The sequence below is a fragment of the Neovison vison genome, chromosome 4 (assembly GCF_020171115.1).
Source record: "Neovison vison isolate M4711 chromosome 4, ASM_NN_V1, whole genome shotgun sequence".
Lineage (NCBI taxonomy): Eukaryota > Metazoa > Chordata > Mammalia > Carnivora > Mustelidae > Neogale > Neogale vison.
Window position 1 is genome coordinate 217,091,796 of NC_058094.1, and position 13,190 is coordinate 217,104,985.

Below are 13,190 nucleotides of genomic sequence, written 5' to 3' on the forward strand. Positions count from 1 at the left end.
TTCAGAGTTCTGGAAAAATCCCTAATTCTTATGTTCCATCATTAAAAATCTATTGGATTTCCATATCAGGTGTCCCCGACAGCAAATTCTTAAATGTCACTTGCCGCCATATGAAAATAATCTTTGAGAAGTTCATAGATAAAGTTCTTTCAAAAACTGGGGCCCCCCCACTTCCAGAATCTTCCGTTGCTCTCTTCTTCTCCTTTCCAGCTTGGTGCAGAATGGGTTCGTGAGCTGTGTTCTTTGTTACTGATGCTTTCTTTTTTTTCTTTTTCTTTTTTTAAAATAAAAAGCATAGAATTCCCCCTCCTCAATCCCTTCTTTTTTAAAATGTTCTCTTCTCTGCTCTAAGTCCCCCCACCTCCTAGTTCAAGTTTCATTTGTATCCGTCCCTGCCCCCTGCCCCCCCTGCCCCGTTGCATTGTTTGTGTGCCGCATCTTCAGTATAAAAAGCCCAGCTCCCACCTTGCCCCTCCGCCCTCCTCCCCTCTGGCCATCCTCCCTCCCCTCCCCTCCCCTTCCAGTGTTTATATGTAAGGGTACTGGTTGACCTTGGCGGGGCTCAGTGGGTATCCAGTGTAGACGGTGGAGGCTGGAGAGGCGCTGATGTAGGTCTGGTGGGCAAACTGGGCTGGATACTGACTCGGGTGGATGGTGGGCGAGGGCAGGACCCGGGGGCCCATGCTCACGGGGACCTGGTGGACGATGCTGGCCGGGTAGGCAGTGTGCTGCACGGTGTGGCGTGCCGAGCCTTGGGAGGCCACCAGGTGGGCCACGGTGCCAGTGGAGCCCAAGGCCGCGGGTGCCGTGTAGGTGTAGAGGTGGGGCTGGGTGGGGAGGTGGGCTGCTGCGGCTGCGGCGGCCAGGTGGGGGTGCACAGTGCCGTGGCTGGGGCTGTTGTGCGGGAAGGAGTACGGGGCCTGAGCCATCGTGGGAGTGATGTAGGCCTGCTGCCGGCGGTGGCTCCCGGCGCGCTCTGCGGTGATGTGCTGCTGAGCCTGGAGAAGGAGAAGCACCAGGAGAGGGCTGCATTGGGGGCCAGACACGCGGGAGGAGAGAGAGGGGAGGAAGAGGACAGGAAGGGGAGGAGGGAGAAGTGGGAGGGAGGATGGAGAGGAGGAAGAGAGAGAGAAGGGAAGAGGGGAGCGGGGAGGAAGAGGAAGAGGAGGGAGGGAGGAGGGAGAAGTAGAGAGGGAGGAGGGAGAGAGAGAGAAGTGAGAAGGGGTAAGAGAGGAAGGGGAGGAAGGGGAGGTGGCAGGTGGCAGGGGAGGACAAGGGAGTGGGGAGGAGGGGGAGGACAGGAGGGGAGGCCAAAAGCCACAGGAGTGAGGGAAGATGCCTCTCTTGTAGGCTGGGAAAGCAACATCAGCCTGGCCTGAGAAAGGAACGCTTTCCCGAGTCCCCCGAGTCCCCAAAGTCCCCGGCTGGATAACACACAGACCAAGCCAGCCTGAGGAGGTTAACAGGAGACAGGATGTCTCCTAAGGGCCTACTATGGCTGGGAAGTGTCAGAGGAACCCCTCTTTGAGCCACAGCTGCTTTCTCTCTCACCGGGAAATCTTGCTCCCTGAAATCCCAGGCTCTTGGGAACTCTGTTGTGGGAAGAGCCTCTCTTCCAGAGACCCGGAGTACTGACGACACAGACACGCGCCCTCAGTTTAGCAAGCGCACCCCTTTGGACAAGGGGTTTCAGAACACAAACTCCCCATTGACTTCACTTCTGTGGCTCTTGAGGAACAGGCCCCCGAGGCCATTCTGCGGGTCAGACGAGACGCAGACCCTGTGCGCGCAGGCCGCTGTGCCGCGGAGACTCTGCTCACGTGTAATTCCCCCTCAACGCCACCCACTGTCTCCGAGTCCTCTCTGCCCTCCGCTTGGGGTTCCCCATGTGTGGCCTGGTCTCCCTCATGGCAATGGGCCAGTCAGCCCGCCGTTGTCAGCCTGCAGGTCCTCCCCAGGCATCCTGGTCTGACGGGGCCAGGACGTGGTGTGTTAGCCTCTGCCTGGCTGGGAGGGCGAGCTGGGGGCCATCCTGCTGTAAGGCTCTGACACCATGCCACTGAGTGCTCTGTGACCGAGACACCTTACTGTACTCGGGGCTGGCTCTCTGGGACCCAGGGAGACGTACTTCCCCCAGCGTCACCCATGGTGGCAAGAAGGCAGAGGTCCCTCGGGACCCATCCGGCCACCAGGGGAATGCGGCCCTCGGAGCCACGGCCATGGCCACCTGCTGGGCAGCTGAGGCGGGAGGGGACTGCGGTGATCCCAGATGACCTGCAGGCCAGGGCCGGGCGGCACTCACCTGGCTGAGATTGAGAGGCTGTTGCTGCTGGAAATGCGGGCCTGGCCGCTGCTGCCGGTAGGCGATGGCTCCGGACGAGCTCCCTGAAGAGTGACCGCTGGTGGAGGTCACGTTGCTGGAGGACTTGGACTTGTAGGACGAGTGCTGACTGGTGGTGACTGTGGGGAAGAGCCATGGGTCACAGACGGGTCATAGGCCCTCCCATGCCCAGAAGACCCTGCCCTCTAGGAAAGCACGGCTGCTCCGCCGGGAAGGAGCGCGTTCCCGGGACCAGCCCTCAACATCAGCCTCATCTCCCTGAGACCCGGTGAAGAGTCTACCGCGACGCTGGACTGGCCACTGGGCTTTGGAGCAAGTCCCAGCTTGTTGGACTTGGGACTCCCTGTCTGGGGACACCGAAGAGCTCAAAGAGGGTCTAACGGAGGAGAAGAGGAGAGGTCTCTGTAGCTCTTTGTGCCCCGTCCAGGGCTGTCTGCTGAGATCCGGAGACGCGGTGATCGGCAGGGTACAGGAAACGGAGCCTCAGGAAAAGGGCCACACACGTCCCGAGGGAAAAATCGCCCGTGGTGGCTAGGGGACAACAGGCGAGGCCGGGCCAGAGGATGCGAAGTATGAATGAGGCTCACATCACAACGAGCAGGCCCTTGATGGAACTGGGTTGGAGCAACTCTATTACAAGTCCCAGGGTAAGGAGATCAAGTCAGAGAGGAGACGGCTGGGGCCGGCAAGAGAGAACACTGATTAACTGCCGAGGGAGAGAAATGTGAAGACTGAAGGTCTGGGAAACTGGGCACTCGGGGATGGTGGACTGGGGTGCACAGTGAAGTCCACGGGGAGCCTCCCGGCCCCACGGGCAGCAGCCCCCCTCCAGGAAAGGGAGAGCTGCCTCACGGGGTGGGGAGCCACAGGGTCCTCACAGAGACCCCTAATCTGACCATGCATTGGCACAGTCCTCCCATGCCAGTGGGGGTCCTCCGATCCACCCACCATATCAGAACACCAGGGGAGGGGTGTCTGGGCATCTCTATTAGCAGCAAGCACCGCAGGAAAGGAGCCTGGCCGGCCAGGCCCCGGAGTATGGAGGTGTGCAAAAGCCAAACCCAGTCAGACTCTCCAAGGCCCTCCGAGAGCTGGAGGGTGGAGGGGTTTGGGGGACCCTGCCGGGTGAGGGATGGAGAAGGAGTCCTTGCTGCTCTGTAGCAGGTCACAAACAGTGCCTGCCGTCTGGGCCCCAGCTGGGGATGCTGTCTCTCTGCTCCTACTTCAACTCTCTGGACAGTCTGTGGTAATGAGCCTGAGCTCAAGGTATCCACAGGCCGAGACTGTAAGAGGTTAGGAGTTTCAGATGAAATGATGAGAGAGCCCAGCACGCACCTGCTACCACTGCGGGGACAGGGAATGGGGCCTGGGTCAGAGCACGAATAAGGACCCCCTGGCTCAGAGGGGGTCCTACAGGGGGGCCCTGAGATGAAGAGAACCATTTCCTCCTGCTGAGATGAATATAAAGTGCCAAGGGCAGCAGAGGGCAAGTGCTGAAGGTCAAGCCTGAGGTGTGGCTTGGAGCCACGAAGGACATGCTCTGGTCGAGCCCTGCCTGGCTGTTCTCAAAGATCCACCACCCTGGGAACAGGCTGTGGCTCCCAAGGTAGCCCCTGGGGGTCCTGTCAGCACTAGGTGAGTGGGAGGGTACTGCAGAGTGTGGGTGGGCTGGGGAGCTGGGCTCTGGCGAGGTCCAGTGCCTGGCCTCAGTCGAGTTAGTTAACCTCTCTGTGCTTCTGTTTTCGTATCTAGGAAGCTGGGAGAATAATGGTAGCTTCATGGAGGGTGGTCTTGAGGTTCACATACGGGACTGTACATGGACCGCTTAGTACCTGTCACGTTACGCTCTTAAAAGTGTTAGGTGTGTTAGCTACTGCTAATGTCTTGATTATTGAGCCCTGTTCCCCAGCTAATGCTGCTCAAGAATGGGTCTCCACTCCAAGCTGGGACAACCAAGTCCCGTCTTCTGGAAACGGACAGCTGGGAGGCTGGGAGTGGCGGGCCAGAGTGAAGCAGTGCTCCGGGAAGCAGGTGTCGGGCTGCCAGTGGCCCGGGTCCCGGGAATTCTGGCACCGGCCTAGCCTGGGACAGGGCTGCTGAACTCTTCCCTCGGCCTTCTTAATTCCTTCCAGTAAATTGTGTCTTAAGGCAGTGTAGAGTTCATTCTGCTGCCTTCCAGAAGAACCTCGACTAACCCAGAAGACCTGAGAAGGTGGCAGGAGAAATTCCCAGGGCTCCTTCCCGAGCTGAGAGCCACGGGAGGGGAGAGTTCTGTGAGGAAAGGGCCTGTGGCCCGCACAGCATTCTTCCTGACCCGGGCCCGGGGAACACCCAGACTCCAGCTGGGGTGCAGGTCGGGGGCAATGCTGCAACGTGGTCCCACCTTGGCCTCTCCGGGCCAGCTGAGCACCAGGACCCTGAGGAAGGCTGCTTTCCTGCTTTTTCTGAGCCCGGGATGCAGCTGGAGGGAGCGGTAGAGTGTTGAGAAACCGCCCAGGCTGGGGACGAGCAGGCGCCAGCCTGAAGTTCCTTCCTGCCTCTTGCCTGTCACCAGAAAGACCGTGCGGCATGTCCTCCCGGGGGAAAACGAGTCTCTCTCTGTGGCAGAAAATTATACCGCGGGCTTCCCCAGAGACAGCAGCGCCTGGCTGCTTGGAACCAGCAGCCGTACTGCAAAGAACGACCTTCCCCCCCTTTTCTCTTTTTGGTCAGAAACAGCCCTCAGAGACTCCCAGCCGTTCCTGGGGGAAGGCGGTGGGGTAAGTGCTCAGAGCGGCCCCCTGCCCACGTGGAAATGGTTAATGGACCTTGAAAGGCATGAAATGCGGTTCCACAAAGCTGTCCTCTCCCGCCTTTGTGGTTTCCAGACCCAAGGCTGCTGTCATGCCGGCAAAGCCGGCCCTCGGTCTCTGCGCTGCTCTCCACTCGGGGTCGGACTAGGTGGTCTTACAGTTTCAGTAACTGTCCTCACAAGGCTGTCACCTTCCATGGAAGGGAACCAGCACCACAGGCGGACACAATTCCAAGGCGGATTTCTAACCTGTGGATTCTGGCTCCTCTCTCATGCTGATTTAAAAGGCTAAGAAAAATTAGCAGCAACCACCTTTAAAAAAAAATTAATTCTAGGGCGCCTGGGTGGCTCAGTGGGTTAAAGCCTCTGCCTCTGGCTCAGGTCGTGATCCCAGGGTCCTGGGATCGAGCCCGGCATTGGACTCTCTGCTCAGCAGGGAGCCTGCTTCCTCCTCATTCTCTGCCTGTCTCTCTGACTACTTGTGATCTCTAATAAATAAATAAAATCTTCAAAAAAAAATAATTCCTAGGTGACCTCAAGAAAGTCTATCTTGAACCAATTTTTATAGATAATTAACCATATTTTAAAGGGAATGTGACTGTCACAGTGTTCCCTTGAGGTGTCTCGGAGGGGCACTCTTGATGTAACAAAACCCACGGTCTCATGCTGTAGGTCTCAATCCCTGATCTAAAATCCTTGGAGTCACACATTTTTGAAATTCGGAATTTCAGATTTTAGAAAGGTTCAGTATGTTAGGTTACTCCCAGCACGGCCTTGGGCACCAAACTGTAATCAAAGCCAAGAACATTTCTGCCCCCAAACCCAGGGATATTTTACGAAGCGACACAGAGGACTATGACAAAGAGACTGTGAACAGCCCCTTGCTAATTCAGGTCAGGCTTCACCACCACTGAGTTTGCTGTAAACTTAAAAATTTGGATTTAGGAAGGTTGTTTTTTTTTAACTTAAAAAAAAATTACATATTTGAGAGAGAGAGCGTGTGCACACGTGCACACAAGTGAGCGGAGGGGAGGGGCAGAGGGAGAAGCAGATTCCCCACTGAGCTGGGAGCCCATGGGATCACGACCTAAGCCCAAGGCAAATGACCTGAGCCCAAGGCAGATGCTTAACCGACTGAACCACCCAGGTGCCCTGGTTTTTGGAGTTTTTAAGACTGCAAGACTAGCTCAATAAAAGGCCAGACTTCCTTAAGGGTTTCGGCAACACAGTCTTAAGACCTTTAATGTTAATTAAGCAGGAGAGCCCTTCACACCAAGCTTCGTGCACTGCAACCTGCTATTTTTAAAATTTTTTTTTAAGATTTTATTTTTTTTAAACTCATCTCTACACCCAACGTGGGGCTCAAACCCATAACCCTGAGATCAACTGTCACACACTTTCCTGACTGAGCCAGTCAGGCGGCCCCTCGCAGGCTGCAACCGAAGCCAGCACATGTAGGGCTTCCTGAGGACTGGAAAGTATGTGGCAGTAGAGATTTAAAGGGCCAGTTTCCAGATTCTGAGTTTGCAAATGTTATCTTTTCCTGAACGGATTCACCAGCCTTAGCATCTGCTGGTTTTCCTTTCCCACCTTCTCTCTCACATCCATGTGCCTCCCCTTGCTTCTCGCTCTGGAAAGTGGACATGGTGCCCCGCCTCCAGGTGTGAAAAAGCTGACGGACTCCTGAGGGACGGAGAGTCCCTCGCTAGCAAAGCCAGGCCATCTTGGGTAAGAAACACCGAAGGCTGCCCAGCCCTCCCTTGTTCAGGCTACAGACGCTTTGGAAACTCCCTACTCCACTGCACGAAACAAAATTCAGAGATGAGGAGGCTGTCACAGGGAAGCCACTTTTGACGGAGGTGAACTAGCTTGGCTGCCCGGCTGAGGCAAGGAGGGCTGTTCATGAGGGGACAAGGCAGTGTCCCCATGGACTGGATGAGTTGAATCTGTAGTTCCGCGGCTCTGACACACATATTCGAAGTACTTCAACAGTGACACGACATACAACATGACAGAAATGACATCCTTTGCCAATATTTAAACTTAAAAGTATGCGATAGATATAGTTTCAAGCAATTACGCAAGGGATATATGAGTGGAAGAACTGCGAGGTCTCCTTAGAGCAGCGGCCCTCGCAGTTCCACTCCTATATCCCTTAAGTCATTGCTTGAAATTATATCTATCGCATATTTTTAAGTTTAAATATTGGCAAAGGAGGAACAACTCCTCAGTGAACAACTCCGTTTGCCTTACAGGTTCCTTTGGTTCTAGAGAATGTTTCTTCCTGCCGAGGTTTCTACTAAAATCCTTGCCTGGGTAGAGAAAGAAGGCTCTGGAAAGAGATGTCCTTGTGTCCCACACTATGCAGGCTGGCCTATGGCACACTGGGTTAGAAAAGTCCCTAGAGACCCCACCCTGAAGAAGGTCACTCTCAGTGACAGAACCTGGTGGGCTTACATGTGGTGACCACCCCAAGAAGGTTCCAAGGCCTCCTGCAGCACCTGACTTAGACGGGGGTCCTTCCTGACGAACGGCTCCCTGCATCTGAACAAAATCTTCTTTGACAGTTTGTGGCAGAAGAGCAGATGGCTTCTGGTTTATTCCCTAAAATTCTTCCACTGGTGAGCACGAACAAGGAAGTCGCTGAAGGGAGACTAGCAAATCGGGGGGAGCCGCTAAGTGTATTGGAAGGTTATGCTTTCAGCCTTCATTCTAGAGTCTAGTTTTCAAGCCTTCATGAGATGCGCTGGTAAGGAGACAAGCACACTCACTATGACCTCTCATCCCAACAGGGAGCTCTGAGGGGACGCCAAGGGGAGCCTATGTCACCCTCACCCGCCAAGACTCAGAGAAGGTTCTTTCCACACGGGAAGCTGCTCTGCTCGGTCAGGAACTCTCTAAGCTGGGTGTCATTCCAGACGAGCAAGGTGGGAGCTGGGTGGCTTTTATTTCCTATCTTTATCAGGCTCATCAGTGGGGGAGCCACTGTAAAGGCAGCAAGGTAGTCTTTACAGAAACAAAAATGTTGAAACAGCTGTTTCTACATGGTGGTAAGCGGAATCCCACCCTGGCTACCTGAGTGAAATCCTTGGGTTAGGAGCTACAGTGGCCCAGGGCTTAGGAGTCTTCACACAACACGACGCTTGTCGCAGGACCCAAGGAAACCCGTGCGCGGAGAGGCAGAGGGGTGTCCCGGTCCCCCATTACCTGGCACCAGGCTATCACACTCCACCAACACTTCGCTGGCCTGGGTTTTCAGGGGTGGCACGATGATCGTGCGGGGGTTCCCAGTGCAGTGGGTCTCCAGGCCCCCCTTGGTGTCAAAGGTGTTGGTGTGGTGCCCAGCGCGGTGCTGCACAGAGTAGGGGCTGGTGTTGCTGGAGGAGTCGGAGTAGGGAGAGTCGTGGACCGTGACACAGCTGATGACGTTTTTTCTCTGCTTGGAGACAGTGCTGAAAACAGAAAGGGAGAAATCAGAACCGTGAGGTGGCTGTGAAGTGAGATACAAGCAGCATTCCAGAACTGGCTGTGTGAGAGGCCCCTCTTGGCGTTCGAAACAGCAGAGGTGAGCAGAGAGGGGAGAGGGGAGTTGGAGAGGGGGCAGGAATGTGACGTCTGTCCTCCAAACCCTCATGAGGAGATGAAGCACACAAGTGTCACCCGTCCAACCAGCAGTGGGAGGAGGAGGGGGCTCATGAAGACAGGAGAAAGGGGCTGTAGCTGGACCCACAGGTGCTTCTGGAACCTAGGAGAAACTTCCAGGTGGCCCTGGGCTCTCCCCCTGCAGCAGGGCTTGGCAGAACTGCAAGGGAGACACCTGTAGCCCACAGCTGTGTGGCAGTACCCTCTGAGCAACTGGAGGGGGACAGCTCTGCAAGCAGAAAAAGCCCAGCAAGACCCTGCAGCCTGAGGTCCTGGGCTGGGAGGGGAGCACCGTCAGCTTAGGCTCAGGCCTTGGAGATCTGGTGAATGCAGGCAGGAGGGAGCGAAACATCCAGGAGGACGCAGGATGCAGAGGGGGGTGGAAGAGTGAGGGTCTGAGAGGCTGACCATACCCAGCCCGGGGGTCTGAGAGGCTGACCGTGCACAGCCCGGGGGTCTGAGAGGCTGACCGAGCACAGCCCGGGGGTCTGAGAGGCTGACCGTGCACAGCCCGGGGGTCTGAGAGGCTGACCGAGCACAGCCCGGGTCAGACACTCTGGGAGAAAGGAATCGGGAGCTGGACGGGACAGCCTCAGCCACGCCTGTGCTGTGTGGTCTTACGCGCAATGACTTTGTGGCACAGGCCACTCAGATGTCTGAGAGTCTCTTCCTTGCAGGAGGCCTGGCCCCCCTGTCACCTCGCCCCCAGCCAGGGCCAAGGACCAGGGAGGGGACAGCTTTGTGTCTAGTGGAGGTCAGAAAGGCTCCCACAGGGAGAGAGTTGCTCAGGATCTCTGGTTTTCCTCTTGTATCTGAAACTTTGTTCTATGCTGATAGAGAGGAACGCGCTCGGATGGCTTGTGGCCAGCACATTTTCTCTCCCAAGATATTTATGTTGGTGCGGCTCCTCTGGGAACCAATTCTGTCTGCCTCTAGGATATGCTGGTGGGATGATGGATATGGGATTTGTTGCTTATTGTGAAGGTTTTAAAAATGGATTTACATCTATTTTTGTATATTGATCACCTATTTTTAAGAAATATTGACTGCCTACGTCAGATGGTCAGTTTCCAACTAATTTGCTAAGAGAAGAAGCTGCTATTTATGGAGCGCCTAATGGAACGACCATGCCCCCTCCTGCAGGTGTCTTGCCCAAGGTCACGCGGCCAGTCACAGGCCAGACTCTTTCCAAGACAGATCCCTGCCACCCTAAGGGCAGCAGAAATGTGGGCAAGCTCGAGAGCCCTGGGCAGCTGAAGAGGGGCCTACAAAATGCTGGGAGGTGAGCCCACATAAGGTCTGAGTCCCCTCTGCTCCCCGAAGCCTGGAACGACTGACATTTGGGCTGAAGATGGCCACACATTTTGTCCTTCTTGGTTCAGGGTAGAAGGGTCCCTCCCTAACTGTGTCCGTGGCTCAGTACATGGGCCCTGCGGCCAGCACCTTCAGTACCTGCTGGCTGTGTGGCCGTGGGGAATTAGCTACTCAACCTCTGAGTGACTGTCGCCTTCTCGGTCAAACGTGGGTAACGACGGTACATGCATATACAGGCTGACCTTGAGAACTGAGAACATACACAGAAATGCTTTGGATAGCGGACGGCATGGGGTAAGCGCATACAAGTCAGCTGTTATTATGACCATTCTGGGTTGTGTTACCTCATTTAACACATGAAAACGGGTTTGCAAAAACAGACCCAGGCAAAGTGGATTCTGTCGAGGTGCGGATTGGATGGAGAAGTTTTTAGTCTATGAATAAACCAGAAGATCGATATGAAAGAAACGGAAACTCATTAGTTAGCTATCTTGGAGATCTGTGGTAGGTGTGATGGGGAATTCCTGCTCAAAGAGCTGTAATACGTGCCTCTGCCCTTGAGATGATTAAACTGCAGTGGGGGACTGTATAAAAACATGACAAGTTAAAGAGCAAAAGCTTTAAAATAATCGGTGAAAGAGAATAATGGATGTCACAAAGGCTCCTGTGACGAGCTGTCAAAGGAGTTCTGCTGATGACAACTGTTAGGAGCTCAAAGGCAGGCGACGAATGGATTGACTGCGTAGACTTACAGCTCTTCACGTTAACTTGGATAAAATAGATACACTTGAATTAGTGAAGACCTATGCTTCCTACTTTTAACAGCTGAAATGCAAAAGGCCCATATGCTTGTTCCTCAGAAAGCTGAACACAGAATTACTCTAGGACCCAGCAATGTCCCTCCTAGGTACCCGTACAAAGAAAGAGAGAGTGGGGACGCAGAGACACTCGTGGGCCCGCGTTCACAGCAGCGGCACGTGCAAGAGCCCAGAGGCAGAATTAACGCGGGGCCCCCCTTCCACCACGCATACACCATCACCAAACGGTCCCAGGACCAGGGGAAGAGGCCCCGGAGGCCAGGACTCTGTACAGCGCCCAGTTCCAGAGCGGATGAGGGGAGATGTGCCGCCCTGTCCTCCATGCTCTGCCACAGCTGGGTCTGTGTCATGAAGACACATAATGAGTCACACAGTATGCCGCTGTGTCATACACGGTGAGGCGGAGGTCATCTCGCCGCAGATACGTGTTCTGCTGCAGGTGCACGGACCCCACGTGAAGAACAGAAGCTGGTCTCCAAATGTGTCCTGGGAGCCGGTGTTGGGAGTCCTGGTTCCACTGTGCATTCACCGGTGTGACCCGGACAGTGGCCTGGATATTAGTGTGACCCAGGACATCCCTCCGCTTCCAACCTGCTTTGAAATCTGTCAGGGAAAGTGCCATGAAAGGATCTACTGGGCGGGTCCCATCAAGACTTATTAGTGAGCTTCTGGTCCCCGAAGGATGGCTTGCCGACAAGAGTCTCTCGGCGGCTGACAGCTCAGTGTGAATGAGCTGTGAGACTTTAGGGCCATCTGCTGATGGAAACCCTGATGGGCCTTTCCCTCAGAGGCTGAGGATCCTGCATGTCAGTGTCTTGCTATCTACAAGGAGTGTGGGATTAAACCTCCAGAAACAGTTCATGGGTCCTGCCTTTTGTTTTCAGAGCTCACTATACCTAATGAGCAAAGAGCCAACAACACAGCCCAGGGCTAATTTACGTATCTTTTTGGGTTTGCCTGTGACAAGCGGAAAAGGTGAATTGATTTGATAGCTCTGTTTTTAATCTCTCCTACTGTTAAAAATCTCTGCACTCTGCCCAAATACACTATGCAGATTTGAGAACAAATGGGAAGCTGTTAAATGAGTCACTTTAAAAATGAGCGCACATTTGACATCACCACTACGGATTCTTCTGGCTCAGAGGTATTGATTCCACAGGGGTTCATTCCACTACAGTGTCTAATTATTATTGATAGTTTATTAATCTCATTACGAATTGGGTAATGCAATGGAGAGAGAGAGGAGTAGAATGAGAAACATTTCCTTCAATGTCCTCAGCAGAACACCACTTCTGAGTGAAAAACAAAGCTCCCAGAGTTCACAAATTGCTTAGTGTTGTCATGGAAACAGCTGATTTTCATCACTTTAAAATGATGGGAAGAAATAAAGATCTTGGAAGTACAGAAATCAGCCCCGATGGAGGAACCCCTGCTGGAGGAACGGACACAACCGTGGGACTCCTGCCCTGTCAGGCCCTTTCTGGAACGGGTTTCTGATTTCTATTTGCCAGTCTCCGTCAACCCCATCCTTCAAGACCCGGGTCAAAACTCATCTCCACAGATAAACTTGGTGTGACTTCCTCCGTTGCTCTGCTTCCACAGTCAGTGCTGTCGGGGAGAAACCGCACTCTTCTCTAACTACAACACTGATTAATGACCACAGACAACATTTATTTGATGTACAATTGCTGGTCAAAGTGCTTCGCAGACGCTGTCCCCCTGAGGCTCACCGCAAGACTGCACAGTGAAGACCATTACGCTACCGGCTAGAATACCTAACAGGAGATCTATCCCCTTAACAAAGTCTTAAGTGCATGGTACAGCGCTGCTGACTTTGGGTGTAGGTGTCGCCTAACTCACGCCACCGGCCAGGGAAATCCCACTGCTCAAGTCTACGAACCTGACTATTTTAGAAACCTCGGGTTAAGAGCTTTTTACATATTGCAGAATTTTCCTCTTTTAAAGGCTGACTAGCATTCCACTGTGCGCACGTGCTGCATTTCCTTGACCCATTCTTCTGTCCGCTCCTGTGAGGGACACGTAGGATGTTTCCACATCTTGGCTACTGCGAATCATGCTCCGATGAACGCAGGAGTATAGCTACCTGTTTGGTCCTGGCTTTGCTCTCCTGGACGGACACTCAGAAGTGAGGCTGCTGGATCGACAGTAGCTCTGGTTTTAATTTTTTGGAGGAACCTCCATAGTTTCCCGCTATGGTTGCCTCGGTTTGCGTTCCATTCCTACCAGTCTACCCGCATTCTCGTCCACACCTTCTTGGCTTTTG

General features: G+C 54.1%; 1 protein-coding gene across 6 annotated transcripts in view; it reads right to left on the reverse strand.

Moving 5' to 3' along the window:
• Positions 1-435: 435 nt before the first annotated feature.
• HIPK2 (homeodomain interacting protein kinase 2) overlaps positions 436-13,190 on the reverse strand; it is a 172,074-nt gene continuing 159,319 nt past the window's right edge. For all 6 annotated transcript variants that reach the window (XM_044246701.1, XM_044246700.1, XM_044246697.1 and 3 more), the window contains exons 13-15: positions 8,340-8,584; positions 2,303-2,460; positions 436-998 (exon numbers count right to left, since the gene is read on the reverse strand). In XM_044246701.1, coding sequence (XP_044102636.1) covers positions 528-998; positions 2,303-2,460; positions 8,340-8,584 — 874 coding nt within the window. In that variant the 3' untranslated portion in view covers positions 436-527. The remainder of the gene's footprint in view (positions 999-2,302; positions 2,461-8,339; positions 8,585-13,190) is intronic.